Raw genomic sequence first — 19,049 nt, 5'->3', positions numbered from 1 at the left:
TACTAACCTGCATACATGTATATCTGTGCACACACACTTACACACTTGCATACACATACACCTACTCTCTCTCTCTGTGTCTCACACACACACACACACACACACACACACACACACACACACACCTGCACACGTGGACTAACTTGGTTCTGCAGTAACAGCAAACTCAAACACTTTGAGTGTTTATGTCAGGAGGGAGTGTTACCTGTCCCCTAGGGCCAATTCCGCTTCGTAGGAGACATTCGGTCACACCTAGAGATATTTGTATTTATCACAGCTGAGGCAAAGGGTTGACCCATGGATGTTGTGTGTAAGGAGATGCTACTCTGGCGGCCACGTGTGTGAACCCACATGCCAAGGCTGAGAAAGACTAGCCCATGTACACAGCGCAAACGAAAAGCACGAAATGCATGTAGAAAGGATGTGGGACAACATGTCAATCAAAGCCTGGCTCCAGGCTCCAGAAAGAACTGTTGGTGTGAATTAAGGGGAAAGAATGAAGGACTCTGTCAAACATAACAATGGAAGCTGCAGTGGAGGAAGAGAGCGCATGCTTGGCTGATTCAAATCAGACCGAAAACTCTGACTGGGGTGGCACCAGCTCTTCTCTGCACCGTGTTATTATGTGATTGCCTGGATAGTGAATACCATTTGATACTCCCCTTCTCTCACTATGGGAGGCCTAGTAAATCATCACAGAGTAAATGAAACTGAATTTTTATTTACTTAACCCCAAAGCTAACACAATCCCAAATACTTAGGCAGTAATTAGCTCTTTTGTGAACACTTTCAAGAACATTTGCTTTAAGTTTTGTATGTGGGTGGGAACAGGAAGAGGGGCTTTTTAAAAATAAGAGCCAAGTAAGTGCTGGGCTCACACACACTATCACAGGAGCCAGAAAGGAACTAAATCCACGTCTCTCTTTGGGTTGTCCCATTGCATCCTATCATTCACAAAGGAGAGAGAATGCCCTTTGTTTGATCCTGACACGCTGATCTGCACTTCACTAGGCAACCCTGTGTCTAGAGTCTTTGTAGACTAATCCCGATATACTGGAGAATGCTGTCATGTTCTAAATGATGAATTTAGATATAGAGGAACTTTCTAGAATGGTGTGCCTTCCAAAACACATATTACATGAGAAGGGAAATCAATATTTAAAGACCAATCCCTAAAAGTTCATTGGCTTCATGATGTAACCACTAAACTGTTCTGTGGGTGCTGGGATCTGCTACTTTGTTTGGGGTGTTAGTGTATTGGGCCACACTAGGGCTACTCATGGCCAGTGTCACTTACAATGATCCTGGCCTAGGTATCAGGGATTTGTTTCCCTTGCAGAGGCAGGTGACTGTCCCCCAGCACCAGGCCATGAAACTTAGCTCATCTTGCCGCCCCAGTTCTGAGACTGGGATGTGAAGAAAATGAAGCCCTTCCTTCTTCCCTGGGCAGATGACAGGCCACAACCCTGGACACATGGCAGTTTGACTTTGTTACTTCTCCCCCTCCCCCTTCCACTCTCCTCCCCCTTCATCCTCCTCTCCTCCTCCTCCTCCTCCTCCTCCTCCTCCTCCTCCTCCTCCTCCTCCTCCTCCTCCTCCTCTTCTTCTTCTTCTTCTTCTTCTTCTTCTTCTTCTTCTTCTTCTTCTTCTTCTTCTTCTTCTTCTTCTTCTTCTTCTTCCTCCTCTTCCTCCTCCTCCTCTTTTTCTTCTTCCTCCTCCTCCTCCTTCTTCTTCTTCTTTCCCACAGTGTGCTTTGATCTCCTAGGCATGGAAAGACCCCCATGGCCTATTATCTTTGGAATGACCTATTTCTTCCTGATGCTACTAAAGTCCCTTGTACAGTTCCCTCAGTGAAAGGTTAGAAGAATCCATCCAGATTACCCATCTATAATCACAGTGGATACATGATAGCAGATTAGTCAGAACTACATGCAAGTTTTGTTTGTCTGTTTCTTGAAGCAGGAGATACATATGTGGTTTTGGCTCGCTTGGAATTTCTAATAATTCCCTTGCATAAGCCTTTCAAGGGCTGAGGTGACAGGCATTTGTCATTGTGCCTAGCTTGAATATTTTGAAAGGAAGGTATTTAACATAAGCGAATAAGGTTAAAACAGTTGCTTGAAATTGATGTAAAGACCAGCGATGTCTCAGTGGTGGAGCTGTGTCTCAAGGTTTAGATCCCTGATGTTGTAATTCTTTCTGGCTTCCCATTGTCCTGCACATCTGAGTACAGAAACCTTGTCCGTAAATGTCCAGCATTATCTCCCTAAGAGCTCCTGTGGCAGAAGTCCTGAGTGTCCAGAGTGACCAGAGAGCCTGGGACTGCTATGAAATCTCTCAGTGTGTCGTTCAGGGGTAAGCTAAACCCTTCTTCACACAAAAGCTCCATCAATAAGAGCATATTTTTCTCCACAGGACATGGAGGCCGACCAAACGACGCTGGAAAGGAAGACTCTCCGAAGAGCCATGTATTCAAGGGAGGCCAAAGCACAGATGGAGGATGAAGATGAAGGCTAGTATTATTTTTTATAATCTGAAACATTTAGATAGACTAGTATATTGTGGGGAGCTTGTCCCAGACACTCATGTGTGAGCATGTCACAGAGGTATAACTAGCTACTTTGCATAAAATACAGAGCCAATATAAATGAATAATGTTGAACAAGATAGAATCAAGGTAAGGCTTATGCTCCCCAACAGGATGCCTCTGTGAGAGCACATTCAGTGCGTGTCTATGTCGTTACAGCATGTGTTACTGAGGATGCAAAGCAGTGGTCTAGAAACAGAATACTTGGAAAAGTCTAATATAATGACTGGATCAGGTTATTACTAACATATTGATTCTTTAAGCATCAATAACCAATGAACAATGAAAATATATGAATATATGTACCCACACTTGATTCACCCTGTCTGCATGTGGTTTTCATAGCAACACAGTGATGAAGAATGAAGAGGGTAGAGAAATTGAGGCATCACTATTTGCAGATGATATGATAGTATGCATAGGCGACCCCAGAAATTCCATCAGAGAACTCCTACAGCTGAAAACAACTTCAGCAAAGTGGCTGGATATAAAGTTAACTCAAAGAAATCAGTAGCCCTCCTTTATACAAATGATAAAAGGCCTAAGAAAGAAATTAGAGACAGAACATCCTTCACAATAGCCACAAATAATATAAAATACCTTGGTGTGACTCTAACTAAGCAAGTGAAAGGTCTGTATGACAAGAACTTTGATTCCCTGAAGAAAGAAACCAAAGATCTCAGAAGATGGCAACAGCTTCCATGCTCATGGTAGGGTAAACATAGTGAAAATGGCCATCTTACCAAAAGCAATCTACAGATTCAATGCAATCCCCATCAAAATTCCAACACAATATTTTGCAAACACTAAAAGAGCAATTCTCAGCTTCAGATAGAACTAAAAACACAGGATAATAAAAAAAATCCTGAACAATAAAAGAACTTTGGGAGGAATCACTATCCCTGACCTCAAACTGTACTACAGAGCAATAGTGATAAAAACCACAGGGTATTGGTTACAGATACAGGTCAATCAATGGAATTGAATCAAAGACTCAGAAATAAACCCGTATACCTACAGACACTTGATTTTTGACAAAGAAGCCAAAACCATAAAGTGGAAAAAAGAAAGCATCTTCAACAAACGGTGCTGATCTGTCAGTCTGCATGTAGAAAAATGCAAATTGATCCATATTTATCAAACTACACAAAGCTCAAGTCCAAGTTGATCAAGGCCTCAGCATAAAACCAGATACACTGAATCTGATAGAAACTAAAGTAGAAAATAGCCTTGAATGAATTGGCACAGGAGAAAATTTCATGAACAGAAAACCAGTGGTTCAAGCTCTAAGATCAACAATTGATAAATGGGACATCTTGAAACTGGAAAGCTTCTGTAAGGCAAAAGACACTGTCAATAGGACAAAACAGCAGCAGCTTACAGACTGGGAAAAGATCTTCACTACCCTTATATCCAACAGAGATAATATCCAAAATATATAAAGAAAGCAAGAAGTTAGACTTCAAAAAAAAAAAAAAACACCCAAATATCTCAATTAAAAATGGGACACAGAACTAAACAGAATTCTCAACAGAGGAATCTTTAAAGACCAAGAAGCCCTTAAAGAAATGTTCAACATCTTCAGTCATCAGGGAGGTGCAAATCAAAATGAGTCTGAGATTACATCTTACACCAACCAGAATGGCTAAGGTAAAAAACTCAAGCGACGACATCACATGCTGGAGAAAAGAGGAATACTCCTCCATTGCTGGTAGGATTCCAAACTTGTACCACAACACTAGAAATCAATCTGAAGATTTCTCAGAAAATTGGAAATAATTCTACCTAAAGACCCAGCTGTACTACTGTTGGGAATATACCCAAAAGATGCTCTACCATATCACAAGGACACATGTTCACTATGTTCACAACAGCCCTATTCATAATTGTCAGAAACTGAACGCAACCCAGAGGTATCTCAGCTAAAGAATGGACTCAGCAAATGTGGTTCATTTACACAATTCAGCTATTGGAAACATGGACATCACTAATTTTGCTGGCAAATGGGTGAAACTAGAAAATATCATCTCGAGTAAGGTAGCCCAGACCCAAAATGGCATGCACTTTATGTATTCACTGATAAGTGGATATTAGCCAAAAAATTACAGAGAGCCAAGTTTTCATTTCAATTTTCCACATCTTATACTGTGTTCTGAGGGAGAGAAAAAAAGATTTCCTCTAAGTTTGATAAAAATCACCTAAAATCATTACACTGTCTTGACATGGGACACCAAGAAAGTTTTAAAATGAATTATTTAGGGACACAGAGTAAGTCCACTCCTTATGCTTCATTTCCTGTGTAGTTTCATTAGCCATTTCCCCCTTTGTACTGGCCAAATAAGAAACAGGGAACCTCGGAATGTGGAAGTGACAAGCACCCAACTGTGCCACCTGCGCATTTCAGAAGTCTCAACTGATTGTTCATGAAGAGAGAACAGTAACCAAAAACAACAATGGATGATGGATGAATTCTTTTATTTGAACTCTTAACTTTGAGGGTGTTTGTTCTGGAAGCAGGCACAGGCTTCTGGCATTCTAAAATGTTTATTTAATTCTTTCTTTTTTTTTTTAAATGGGGAGCCACACTCAACTATTTTAAGACTCACTCACTGCAGTAGAAAATTGATCACTGCAGAAACTGATTCTTCCCCCACACTTTCTGGGCTAAAATCCTTCTTAAGTGTGAATTAACAGTACTTACCTTACAGGGTGGTGGCTGGTTGGGAGTTAATGTGACTTGGTTGTGGATGCACTGCCAGCTAGGATGGTTGCTGTCCCTGGTCCTAGCATTCTGAAGCCACCAGGTAGGGCAGATGGGAGAAAGAGAATGTTTCCTTTCCCTTAAGAGCCTTAAAGCAGCAGGCGTCATTTCTCCTGACTGTTGACTAGGTCACTGCACGGACAGATTAGGCACCAAGAAAATGAACATACATTGTCTTTAGCTGGATGGTGTGAGTAAGTGTTCATCTGGTATAGAAGTGGAGGGTGCATCCTGGGGGGCCGGCTTGTTGTCCTTAAGGATCTAACACTTTGATTGTGCCCATTTCTGTTCCCGTACTTAAGGTACTTATGAGACAGAGAACATAGCCTATCTAACTGAAGCTTTTATAACCAAAGAGAAGCCCTTCCAGGACTCAGTCCGTTACAGGATTCTGTTGAAACTGAAGTGCTGGTGATGGACGGTCTTGCCCACACATCTACCCTGGGTCCCTTTGGTCTGGTGACTTGTAGACAAAAGACATACTCTTCATCCTTCTAGACAACAGGCTTGTACCCATGGCTTGCAGTAGTGAAGAACACACTACTCATGTGGAACACAAACGGCCTCTGGGGAAGGAGCCGAGAGGAGGTCCCATAGTCACCGGACCATGCAAAATAACCACATTATGCCAAAAAGAAAATCAAAAGTTTTCCTGTCATAGCTGTGGAAAATATGCCCAGGGCAATTGGTCTTGGAGTTTCTAAGGACATTTGTGAGGATCACCCTGCCCATTGTCTCGTGTGGCCTCTGACGTTGCCCTCTGGAATGTTCCATTTGACAACTCTTCTCCATGACCATATCTAAAGCAGAACAGGAAAGTGATGGATGGGTGTTTCTAGAGTAGACACAAATTCCACAGCTGCTTTCCTCCTGGTGCAGACTTCCAAATTCAGAAAGACATAGATTTTACAAAAAAAAAGATGTTTGCAAGCCAGGAGCATGTTTTTGTTGGCAACACAATCTCACCACTAACTTAAGTGTCTGGTCTATGTGCTCAATCTAGAAATCAGCAGTCTGGTCTATATGTGGATTTTTATATTTGTTCCTTCATTTGCCCTTTAACTCTCCTTCCTTTTCTCCCTCCCTTCTTTCCTCCTCTCCCTCCTCTCTTTCCCTTCCCTTCCCTTCTTCCCTTCCCTTCCCTTCCCTTCCCTTCCCTTGCCTTCCCTTCCTTTGCCTTTCTTTTCCTTTCCTTTCATTCTTTGGACAGGATCTTATATAGCCTATGCTAGACTTGACATCCTGATTGTCCCACTTCTGCCTCTCAAGTGCTGGAATTACAGGAGGATGTCACCACATCTGACCATTTTCAACCCATTTTTTAATAATTGAAGTATGCCCTGCATAGAATACTAAAAATGTACAAGTCTAACACCTTTGCTTCTCTAAAGTCAAGTGAGGCTTACCTGCATTCCTGTTAGAAATAAAACATGTTCCTGGCGCTCATCTGAAGCTTACTCAGGTGTTGTGTGTGTGACCATGCAGAGGAAGAAGAGGAGGAAGATGAGGATGATAACATGTCAACTGTAATGAGGCTGAGGACGAAGATGCCCTGGAAGACATGCTGGTGGTACCTCACTTCGGGAGGGTTTTTTCTGCTCTTCCTCATGATCTTCTCCAAGCTTTTGAAGCACTCGGTGATTGTGGCTATAGACTACTGGCTAGCTACGTGGACATCTGAGTACAGTATGAACCATCCTGGGAAAGCTGACCAGGTACAAAGCATTGGGAAATGGTGGAAAGGGAGGCTTCTGCTGAACCCAGCTTACAGCCAGAAAGCTGGAGGGATTTGGTGCGAGTTCCGTGTGTTAGGAAGCAGGGAAAGGTCTAAGACTGGCTAAAGTGCCGACAGTGTTAAACGTGGTATCTCCTCTTGTTTTTATCATTTTATATTTGATTACGTTTTTTTCATTTGTTACATATTTAAATATTATACTTTCTGTGTCTGCGATGTAGGTGTGTGCATGTGAATACCCTGGCCATGGAGGCCAGAACAGGCAGTTATAAACCACCCAGTATGGGTTCTGGGTACTAAACACAGGTCCTCTGGAAGAGTAGCAAACACTCTTAACTGATGAGCCATTTCTCAGCCCTGGTTTTACAGTTCTTGCCATAGAAACGTTTAGACGTTATGTTTAGATTCACATTTCGGGAGTTCAGTACCTCTGTCTTATATGCACTGCATGCTATTGTTACAAAATTTGTTAAGCACATATAAAGAAAATGTTTGCCACTCTGACTGTTTTCATCTGGGATCAGTACACTGAGGTGTCATTCTGTAATAAAGGTCAAAGTATGAGCTTGACCAGGTAGAAAAGCAAGAGTCTGTCCCCAGCGGGGAAGATAAACTAATTCTGCAGTTCTGAGGCCAGACTTTGGTGGCTGGGCCTGTGGGACTGACCTGGTGGGGGATCCTGCCCTGGGTGCCCACCATACCTCGGATTTCTAAATGTGCGCCGGACAAGGATGCCAGCAGTCTGTCTGTCCTCAATGCTTGGTTTCCTAGTTAGGAGAAGCCCAGGTGACTGTCTCACGCCAACTGCCTGTGCTTGTTCTTCCTAGACCTTCTATGTGGCTGGGTTCAGCATCCTCTGTGGAGCAGGCATTTTCCTGTGCCTTGTCACCTCCCTCACCGTGGAATGGATGGGCCTCACAGCCGCCAAGAACCTCCACCACAATCTCCTCAATAAGATAATTCTTGGCCCAATAAGGTAAAAAAGAAAAAAAAAGAAGTTATTTCTTGCACTTATGCATGTAGCAATAAAAATATGCATTTTAAAATTGAAACAAAATGTGAAAGTTTAAAGGAAGATATTTCATCATTGATGTGATGAATGTGGAACCTCATCTTTAAGACTCTAAATGTCCCCCAGCGTGCTTCTGACCCAGGCGGTCCATATCACCTCGTACTCTTTGGTCTATTCCCTGGTTAGGTTCTTTGACACCACACCACTGGGACTGATCCTCAATCGGTTTTCTGCTGATACTAACATCATTGACCAGGTGAGTATCTGAATCACTTCTAAGTTCTAATACAAACTCCTCAGTGTAAACTAAATAGTGTTTCAAACTCATTATGGTAGAGACTCTTAATGGTAGAGAATTACTAAAATTTAAATTAGGGCCCATTTGATCTCATATCGTAATAAAACAAAATGATTCCTAGGATAAAATCTGTGTGTTTATGTGTGTTATATGTATACACTTACCTATATGTGGATACACTTATGTATGTGTGTGCTTGTGTGAGTGTATATACTTGTTCATATAAGTGCCCATGCATACTCTAGTGTATGTGTGTGTGTATATGTGTGTGCGCGCGCACGTTAGCTAGAGGTTAACATTAGGAATCATTCTCCAATTGCTCTTAAATTTGTGAGAATCATTGATTTTAAAATAAGAGATGTTGAGACAATTATCCATAAAATATGAAACAAATGCCCATCAAATAAAGATGGCCATCAAAAGCCATAACATAAATAAAAGAAGGCTTGGCAGTTCTGGAACCATGAACTGCAAAAGGTCTTTTGAAGTAAGACAGATCTTAGGAAAAATTAGAAAAGGACAAACAGAAATAACTATACAAAATTACAAACTTTGATCTGGAAGCACCAAAGGTGAATTTAAATTGTAAAAGAAATCAGGTAAACACTATAATATATAAAGAGCACCTAAATTCAATAAGGAAAATTATAATCAGCAAGTAATCCAATCAAAGATACTCAAAGGACACAAGCAACTGAAAAAAAGTAGTCTGAGCATTTTAGAGTGGAAGAATGGATGAGCTTTAAACAGAGTATATCCATTAAAAGGGATGTTTGTAAACACAGAGGTGGAAATACCTACATTCGATCATAGTAAAGCAAAACAAACGCAGGAATGGCCAAAATTCTAGTGTAAGCATTTATCTACAGCATCCAAGAGAAGCAGGTGGACACCATGTCGATGATACATCGATACTGAACTGTGCATGCATGTGGAGTTGTTTACTGTGAACGGGCCTGTAGCTTGCTTTGGCGCCGGCTCCCATTACTTAGCACGAATATAAACATGACTGTTACTGCTACACTGCCATGGAGAATGCACATGAGCTTATGCGTCACCCTTCGGATTCTCTCCCCACAGCATATCCCTCCGACCTTGGAGTCTCTGACCCGCTCCACCCTGCTCTGCTTGTCTGCTATCGGGATGATCTCCTATGCTACACCCGTGTTTCTTGTTGCCCTTGCGCCCCTGGGCGTCGCCTTTTATTTCATCCAGAAATACTTCCGGGTTGCCTCTAAGTAAGTGAGACTGTGCTGTACATTTGGCTGATTGGGAGCAGTTTCTGCTCTAGTGTTTGAGGGACAGAGTTTCGTGGAGAAGGCAACTGGCTTTGCTAAGTCCTCAGGTTTCTATGTAAGGCCTACCGCCATCCTTTCAGAGAGTGACTGCTTCTTCCTCCTCTGTGACATGTGTGAACATGCTGTTGACACATGTTAACATGCCCTTTGGTTTGTCAAGGATTTGTCTACTGAGTTGTGGGCCCATAGGTGTGCCAGCTCTTGCATTCTTTGGTTCTTTTGCTGAATCTAACAGTGGCAGGAAAGAAATTTACATTGTCCTGAAGAGTGAGTGATTTAGAGGCAGTATATCCCAAAGGGGGAAAAGGGGCTAAAATCTCAAAATCTTTCAAACACACACGGTGTGAAGTAATCAAAGGTGACAGATGAGGAGTCAAATTACCCCTGACTATGTAGTTGGATAATCCTGAGTGTCTGAGAGGCACACCATCACCTTAAGAGACTCTGGAGACACTGGGTTCACAGAGTTATCCATGTACTTGATAATGCAGTCAAATAAACAAAGGGTCCTCATTAATTTTAGATTTTCTGTTAATGTAGGACTTACTGTTCCCCAGGAATTCAAATGATTAACGGTCAGTACTGTGTCAGCATCTGTAAACTTGAAAGTCTATGTCCTGTGCTTTCCTGAAGAATATTTCAGAATATGGCATTTTGTGGGGACTCTGTGTCAGTACTCGACCAACTCTTGCTGTGTTACTGATAGCTGTGTTGCCATGTGGTGGATGATACAAACTCATTCTCAATGAAACTCACTTGATATTAAGATTAAGCCTTAACAAAAGTAATCTTGACACTCAGATTAGGCTAGGATGAGGGGCTGGGGTGGTTACCTAGCACACTGAGCATATTTAACGCCACAGGTGTAAGAGAGAAGATGAACTTAGGCAGGAGAAGGGAGAAGAAAGGGCAGGGGCGCTTGTGAGGTCCTCAGGGCATACAGAATTTCGACTTCACTTCCTGTTATCTCACACCTAGGACTGTTAGTCTTTCACATACTGAGATGTGGGGTATATTTGAGTAGTTTTTCTTCCTCAGAATCTATCTGGCCAGCTTCCCTCCCTCCCTTCTTTTCTTCCTTCCTTATTTCCTTCCTCCCTTCTTTCCTTTCTTCCTTCTTTCCTCCCTCCCTCCCTCTCTGCCTTCTTTCCTTCCTTCTTTCATTCCTTTCTTGTTTCCTTCCTCCCTCCTTCTGTCCCTCCCTCCCTCCTTCCCTCTATCCCTCCCTCCCTCCCTTTCTCTTTCCTTCCTTTCATACCAATTAGGGAGTCACACTCCCATTTCCTCTAGCGTTTGTGCCAACACTCTGTGCTGCAGAGCCAAGAGATTCTGACTCGGTCGGTGACCTCCATGCTGTCTTGTAACCAGCCCTTGCCGTTCAACACTGACACCAAACTTTTGTATCTTACTGCAACTGCAAGCTCGTTTGAACGTCTTTTGCCATTACTGAAATAAACTGAGTGGGTAGAGTTAGGCAAAGATTTCTAACTCACTGCAAATGTGAACTGTGAGCTTTGCTCTGAAACTCAGTCTACACAAGTAATGACTGTAACAGAGAGTATGGTCTTCTAAAAATGTTATATAAATAATTTTTATTTTTAATGCTAGTGGAGAAGAAGGGGCACAAAGTAGAATTTTTAAAAGAAGAGCCAACTGTAACTTGACAGATTTTTTTAAAGGAACGAGGGTTGATAAGAGATTTAACAGCCATCCGGTCCACCCGTTCTCATCTGAGAGTTGGGAGGACGACACAATGAATCCTACAGCACAAGGATCTTGCTCCTGCTGCTGAACAGATGGTTTTCTATATCTTGAGGAGAACTTGAGTTCTCCTGCCAGGCAGTAATGTGACCTTTTGAATGTCTAAGTCACAGGGCTAATAGGTGTTTAGCTGTGTGCTTCCGTCCTACAAGAACGCACGCAGATCGGGCTGTTTCATCACCTTCTGGGCTCACACATGACAGTTCCATAAACAGAGAGGCTCCTTAGTGACATTTTCCTCAGTTCTGACCTCAGTGAGCAGCCATCTGCTGTTGCTGTCAGCTGTGCCAATAGCCACCTGTTTACGCTTACAGTTTAAATGGGAAGGAAGCTCCTCACATTCTTTCACTGTGTTCACCACCTTGCTCTGGGCCTCCTCCCCACATCTGCCCTGTGGGAAGTGAGCCAAGTCCATCTCAGAAACTCAGAATGGGAAGACGTCACGCTCGTTTGTGGGACTACACAGCGGGTCAAGATTGGACTCCACGCTTTGTGGGTCAAGATTGGACTCCACACTTTGTGGTGTGTAACACCAATGCTTTGTGGTGTGTAACAGCAATGCTTTGTGGTGTGTAACAGCAGTTATCAACTCACTTGATGCTCACAGGTCAATGGAAGGGCTACCGCCCTTGTCCTCCCATCCGCCATGACCTCACAAAGGGCAGAAAGGGGAAGGAAAAGGGAAACTGTCCAGAAAGGCAAGCTTATATGACTTAAAGAAAAGCCGTTGACCTGGATATGACTGTGAATTTCTGTCTTTATGACAGTTGAGAGACTGAGTCAGGAGAGTCACTCACTGCAAATTTGAAGTCACCCTGGGATTCACAGTGACATCCTATCAGTCAGTCAGTCAACCAACCAACCAACCAATCAGTCAATCAACCAAGAAATAAACAAACTAATTTGAAAAGAAAAATTCATGAACACACAGCTTTGTGAAAAGGGTTACATTGGGCAGATTGAGGTATTTCTGTTTTAAATAGGTTGCGCAGATATGTATATATGTGTGTATTGATGTGGGTGTTAGTTCTTTGGGGGAACTCTTAAGGTTCCTCGGAGGCAGGGATTCAAGTCACTGTGGCTAGAACCGAATTCATGGCTGCATCTTCTCCTCTGATGTCTTCTCCCTGTGTGCTTCAACAATGGTAAACTGCAGTGATTTTGTGATCAGCCACCACACCACGGCATCACTGCAGCCCACGAAGCTCCTCCTGGCAGCCATCTTCCTGCCATCGCTGCCCCCAACCCTCCTCTGTTAAGTTGATTTGCATCTTGTGAATTCGGAACCTTCAGACCTCCTCCCCAGCTATCCTAACTGCTCTTCCCCTCTCCACCATTTTCCCATTCTTCACATCCTCCACGAGGTTTGACTCTTATTTTACTTCTTCAGTGACAGTAATCGTTCTTTTAAGAATCCCCCACAGTCCCCTACACTTAAAAGGCTATAGTATCTTTGTGTGAGATATACCTGCTTATGCTTGTAATGCTAGCCCTTGCGAAGTGGAGACAGGAAGATCAGGGTGAAGGTGACACAGAGAGTTCAAGGTCAGCTTGGGTCACATAAGACATCTTCTCAAAATCCAACAGCCCTCCCCAAATAATAACAACAAGACCACACTTCCAAAAATTATTTTTTACCTAGTCATACATTCTAAATCAAGGTTTAAATCCTATATTGATTTATATTTATATTTTACCACAGTAACACTTTTACTGTAGCACTCAACGAAATCTTCAACAGTTCACACTCTAAAGGGAAAGACAGGTGTGTAAGGGTTAGAGGTCCACACTTCATTTGAGGTGTCAACAGACTTCAAGTCTTTTGTCACAGCTAAAATGTGTTACTGTGGGGACATGGAATGAGCAAGTAACTCGTACTTGGATGGGAAACATTTTGATCAAGAATTTTTATTAATTTATGTATTCACGTTGCATCTCCAACACAGCTTCCCCTCTCTCCTCTCCTCCCAGTCCTCCCTGCACACCTCTCCCCCCATCCCTTTCTCCTCAGAAAAGTGGAGACTCCCATGGATATCAACACACCTTGGCCTGTCAAGATGTAGTTAGTACTAGGTGAATCTTCTCCATCGAGGCAAGAGGGGACAGCCCAGCTAGGGGAAAGGAATCTGAAGGCAGGCAGCCCTGATCTAGTTACTAGGAGGCCCACAGGAAACCAAGCTGCACATCTGTTACATATATGTAGGGGGACTACAAACCTACATATGTGTAGGTCTGCCCGTGCGTGCTCTCTGGTTGGTGGTTCAGTCTCTGTGAGCCTCTATGGGCCCAGGTTAGTTGACTCTGTAGGTTTTTTCTGTGCTGTCCTTGACCTCTCTGGCTCCTTCAGTCTTTCCTCCTCCTCTTTCACAAGATTCCTTAAGCTCTGCCTAATGCTTGGCTGTGGTTCTCTGCATCTGTTTCTGTCAGCTGCTGGATGAAGCCTCTCACAGACAGCGATGCTAGGCTCCTGCCTACAAGTCTAGCAGAATATCGTTAATAGTGTCAGAGGTTGGCTCTCTGTCGTGGCATGGGTCAGTCATTGTTTGGTTATTTCCATTCTTCTTTATCCCTGAACATCTTACAGGCAGGAAATATTGTGAGTCAAAGGATTTTTGGCTGGGTTGGTGACCCCATCTCTCCAATGGAAGTCTTGCCTGGTTGCAGGAGGTGGCCACTTCAGGTTCCATATCCCCTATTGTTAGGCGTTTTAGCTAGGGTCACACTCCCAGATTTTTGGGGGGTTCCATTGCCCTGAGTTTTAGCTCTTCCCATAGACCTGTCAACACCCATTCCACCTCTCTCTCTCTCTCTCTCCTGGTTCGCTCTCTCTCCCTTGATTGTCCCCATATTTAATTGCTTCTGTTCCTCCCTACCCCCTTTCCCAGCCAGGTCCCTCCCTGTTCCCACCACTAATGTCCATTTTACTTCCCCTTCTCAGTGAAATTTAAGCATTTTCCCCTGGTCTCCCCTTGTTACTTAGTTTCTTTGGGTCTGTAGATTGTATCATGCTTATCCTGTACTTCATTGCTAATATCCACTTAAAAGTGAGTACACACCATGTTTATCTTTCTGGGTCTGGGTTACCTCACGCAGGATGATATTTTCTTGTTCCATCCATTTGCCTGCAAATTTCATGATGTCATTGTTTTAACAGCTGAGTAATAGTCCATTGGGTAAAAGTACCACATTTTCTTTATCTGTTCTTTGGTTGAGGGACATCTGGGTTGTTTCCAGTTCCTGGCTATTACCAATAAAGCTGCTATGACCATAGTTGAGCAAGTGTCATTGTGGTATGGTGGAGCACCTTTTGGGTGTATTCCCAGAAGTAGAATAACTGGGACCTGAGGTAGAACTATCCCCAGTTTTCTGAGAAACTGCCAAACTGATTCCAAAGTGGTTGTACAAGTTTTCACTCCTGCCAGCAATGAAGGAGTGGTCCCTTTTGTCCACATCCTCGCCAGCATGTGTTATCCCTTGAGTTTTTTTTTTTGTTTTTTTTTTTTTAATCTTAGCCATTTTGAGGGGGGTAAGATGGACTCTGTCATTTTGATTTGCATTTCCCTGATGACTGAGAATGTTGATTCTTTCTTTAAGTGCTTCTTGGTCATTAGAGATTTCTCTGATGAGAATTCTCTGTTTGGCTCTGTACCCCATTTTAAAATTTGGTTTGTTGATATATAACTTCTTGAGTTCTATAAAGAACCCAAGATATTTTGGATATCAGTCCTCTGTCGGATAAAGATCCTTCTCATTCTGTAGGCTTCCATTTTTTCTTATTGATGGAGTGCTCTGACTTACAAAAGCTTTTTAGTTCATTGAGATCTCATTTCTAAATTGTTGATCTTAGTTCTTGAGATGTTGATGTTTTGTTCTCTAAGTAGTTGTCTCCTATACCAATGCATTCAAGGTTATTCCCACTTTCTCTTCTAACAGATTCAGTGTGTCTGGTTTTACATTGAGGTCTTTGATCCACTTGGACTTGAGTTTTGTGCAGGGTGATGGATATGGATCTATTTGCATTCTTCTACATGCAGAAATTCAGTTATACCAACACCACGTGTTAAAGATGCTTTCTTTTATCCATTGTATAGTTTGGTCTTCTTTGTCAAAAATCAAGTGTCCATAGGTGTGGGGTTTATTTCTGGATCTTCAACATGGGGCCATCGATCAACCTGTCTGTCTTTATGCCAATACTATGTGGTTTTATTTACTATTGATCTGTAGTACAGCTAAGATCAGGGTTGGTGGTACTTCCAGAAGTTCAAGATTTTAAGAATGAGGACTTATGGGAAATAAATAAGCAGCGGAGTTCAGATGAATGAATGACAAGAACAAACACTGGGGTCTGAGAACCTTGCAAGTTCAATGGTCTCAGAACCTGGAGGCAGGTGACAAACACCACTGTCTTTGTTCTAGAGATCTCCAGGAACTTGATGACAGCACCCAACTCCCGCTGCTTTGTCACTTCTCAGAAACAGCTGAAGGGCTCACCACTATCCGGGCCTTCAGGTAAGTAACACATCCTCAGATTTCTGGTGAGGGGTAAATGCACCCACGAGTGTCTATCAACAAATAATAGCTAACTGACATCCCTTTGAAGGCATGCTATGTTGCTTACAGTGAACTACATAGCAGGAATAAGAGTGAACATCACTGGTTAGGGTTATGCATCTGAAAATGTAAGAGTACAGAAGGAATTGACCCAGAGTAAAGGAATTACTTGAAGCTTCCAATAAAATACTTACACAATGAATCCATCCAGGCATGGTGGTACACATCTTCAATCTTAGTATTTGGTGATTGTGGTGGTAGTGGTGGTGGAGATATTGACAGGAGGACCAAGAGTTCAAGGCCAGCTTAGGGAACAGAGAAAGTTCAAGGTCAGCCTGGAGTCCAAGAGAACCTATCTCAAAAATAAAATGAGAGAGAGAGAGAGAGAGAGAGAGAGAGAGAGAGAGAGAGAGAGAGAGAGAGAACAACCCATGTTTCTCTCTGTAAGTAGCAACAACAAGCTTCCATGGACCAAGCTCTACTTCCTGTTCAAGTTAGATCATAAAAGTGGTCTTACTGGCCATTTTCTTTAATCTAGAAAACTGATATTTTAAAGCATTGTATCTTCTTTCTACCCTATTACAAATATGTATTGATTTCCATCAGAGATTTGTCCAACCTAAGAAATTTATTTTATGAATATGGGAATGGTTCACAGAATGGATCATTAAGAAGCAACCTTTGAAAACATTATGTATGATGAGATTTCCACCTAAATTTATGGGAGCTTCACTTACCCAGCTCATGCCTCACATCCTAGCATGTTTGTTCCACATGGAGTGTAAAGCCTCACTCAGAGAATTTCAACATTAATTATTGGTATTGGACATAGAGCTATTGGCATAACTTTATAGTCCAATAGTTCTCTGCAGGGACCATGAGTAAACATAGCATATTGACGATTACTGTTGCCACCAAGCTAGACTTTTCCAACTAGTTTATATAAGAAATATTTATTAGAATAGTATATAATAAAACAACCAAATATTATTCTTGTAGCTAAACAGAGATTGACTACACATGGCCTTTTATTTCTATCTCAATTACAAGTCAGAGTCTCTACTTCAGCCAGTGTGTGATCTTATTTTATTTCCCTTATGAGTATTTATATGAGTGTGTTTTCATTATCTGTTTTATTTAAAATATTTGCATCCTAATTACTTAATCTCTTCCAACTAGAATACAAATTCTGAGAGAGCAGGGTTTTCTTCTCACTGTTAGTTTACCCTGACTTGGGAAATGCTTATTATATTTACTTAGTGGGCTAGTGTAGGCTCTGTCCTAAGGGCATCATCACATGGGAGAGAGTTTGAGGGATGAAGATGACAGTATAGTGAGACCTATGGCGGTGTACCACACAGACAGCAGTGTCAGAGGGTTGGGTGGCCCCTTGTTTCAAAAGAAGGTACAGATACTTGTTGGACAAGGGACCTTTGAATGAAGACTAGTCGAGCTGGAAGGTAAAGGGGACAGAGGGTTCAGAGGAAAAAGCACGAAGATTTCTATTTTATATATAAATCAAATCCAGTGTTATGTGACTCCAAGATGGAGGTCATCACAGAGACCTTGAGAACACTGAGGCTGGTGCTCACGGGGAAGGAACGAGTTCCTCTGTGTGGAACTTGGATTTTGTTCTTTCTGTGCTATGGAGTCACTGAAGAATCTCAACAGGATACTGACACAATCACAGTTGTGTTAATTAGAACAGTTGACTCATCAAGGATTAGTCAGGATGACTGAGGCTCAAGGTAGGAAGAAGCCAGGAAGCTGTGTTTGAGACACAGTCTTACAAGAAGCATCATTGTGACGGACCTTAATTTAGACCCGGTCCTCCTCTTCCCAAGACTTCAGTGAAGAAATAACATCAAGCACACTTCTCAGGGAAGGCCTTGTCTTCCTACCAAGGGAGAGGAATTCATACCAGTTGAGAAACTAAACCATGTAAGGTGGCAAAAGCTTAGGGTTGTGGGGGAGACTTTGCGTTTAGTCTGAGAGTTTCACAAGAATAAAGACATGTATCAGAAAGGCATTGTACAACTTGGACAAAGATGGACGTGTCACGGTAGTTACACCAATGAGCATGTTTAAAAAAAAAATTGAATGGACAACAGTGGTAAAAACAGAAAAAAATAAAAGAAGTTAAAGGTATTCTGTGAATATGGAAACCACAATGCTATTGATGACCCTAACAATAACAGAATTGGTTAAGGAATAGTGAAATCAGAAGTCAGAGGCTGCTGGGTTAATTAGAAATGCTGGTGTAGGAAGAGTTAAAAGATTTCTACCCTAGGGGTGGTTTAAGGCATCTTTTTTTTTTTTAACGAGAGTAATGAGCTAGAGATGTTTAATGGCTGACGAGAGGGTGAGAGGTGTAGGCAGGGTGAGGTAGTGGCTGGAGCAGGTTTTAGTAGCAGGTTGTCAGGGATGTAGCTGGTCAGAGGGGCAGATTTTCTGGAAGGGGATTTTGTACAGTGTGCCTCTGAGAGAGCATGGAGGGTATGTGGAGGGGGCATTCAGCAAGCTGGTGATGGACAGCAGGATTCAACACACCAGAACCTTCCCTTTCTCACTGTGGAACAGCGTGGGTCATCTGAAACTGCCAAGGATGGGAGTCAGGAAGAACATCTTAAAGAATTTGAGAAAGGTTTAGGAAAAAAAAGGAGAAAATAGACCAAGGCAAAGTCCAACTTCTGCCCTAGAGGCACAGGTAAAATTGAATAAATTATACATTAAGAAAAGCTCTAGGTAGCTGTAAGAATAACAGAATACCACACCTTACCCTTTTGTGCTTGGATAATAGTTGTGCCAAACAAGGACTCTCTCACTTCCATCTAAAAGTGCCTCATCTATTAAATATTATAAACAATAGCATTTCAGTGATAATGAGTATTTGTAAAAGACAGTCATGTGCTAACTGCTGTGGATCAGTTCCTGGGATCATTGGGATTGGTATTTATGATAAAGAACAAAGCATGTTCTTGGGGCTGGAGAGATGTTTAGCAGTTATATGTCACTGCTCTCACAGAGGGTCTGGATTCAGGTTCTA

General features: G+C 42.3%; 1 protein-coding gene across 8 annotated transcripts in view; it reads left to right on the top strand.

Moving 5' to 3' along the window:
- Abcc9 (ATP binding cassette subfamily C member 9) overlaps window positions 1–19,049 on the top strand; it is a 113,169-nt gene that overhangs the window by 66,066 nt on the left and 28,054 nt on the right. For all 8 annotated transcript variants that reach the window (XM_052175224.1, XM_052175221.1, XM_052175222.1 and 5 more), the window contains 6 exons: window positions 2,416–2,512; window positions 6,834–7,063; window positions 7,911–8,059; window positions 8,282–8,351; window positions 9,474–9,631; window positions 15,869–15,961. In XM_052175224.1, the coding sequence (XP_052031184.1) occupies window positions 2,416–2,512; window positions 6,834–7,063; window positions 7,911–8,059; window positions 8,282–8,351; window positions 9,474–9,631; window positions 15,869–15,961 (797 nt within the window). The remainder of the gene's footprint in view (window positions 1–2,415; window positions 2,513–6,833; window positions 7,064–7,910; window positions 8,060–8,281; window positions 8,352–9,473; window positions 9,632–15,868; window positions 15,962–19,049) is intronic.

The sequence above is a fragment of the Apodemus sylvaticus genome, chromosome 2 (assembly GCF_947179515.1).
Source record: "Apodemus sylvaticus chromosome 2, mApoSyl1.1, whole genome shotgun sequence".
NCBI lineage: Eukaryota > Metazoa > Chordata > Mammalia > Rodentia > Muridae > Apodemus > Apodemus sylvaticus.
Note: the sequence above shows the minus strand (reverse complement) of the source record. Positions and strands in the feature narration are given on the sequence as shown.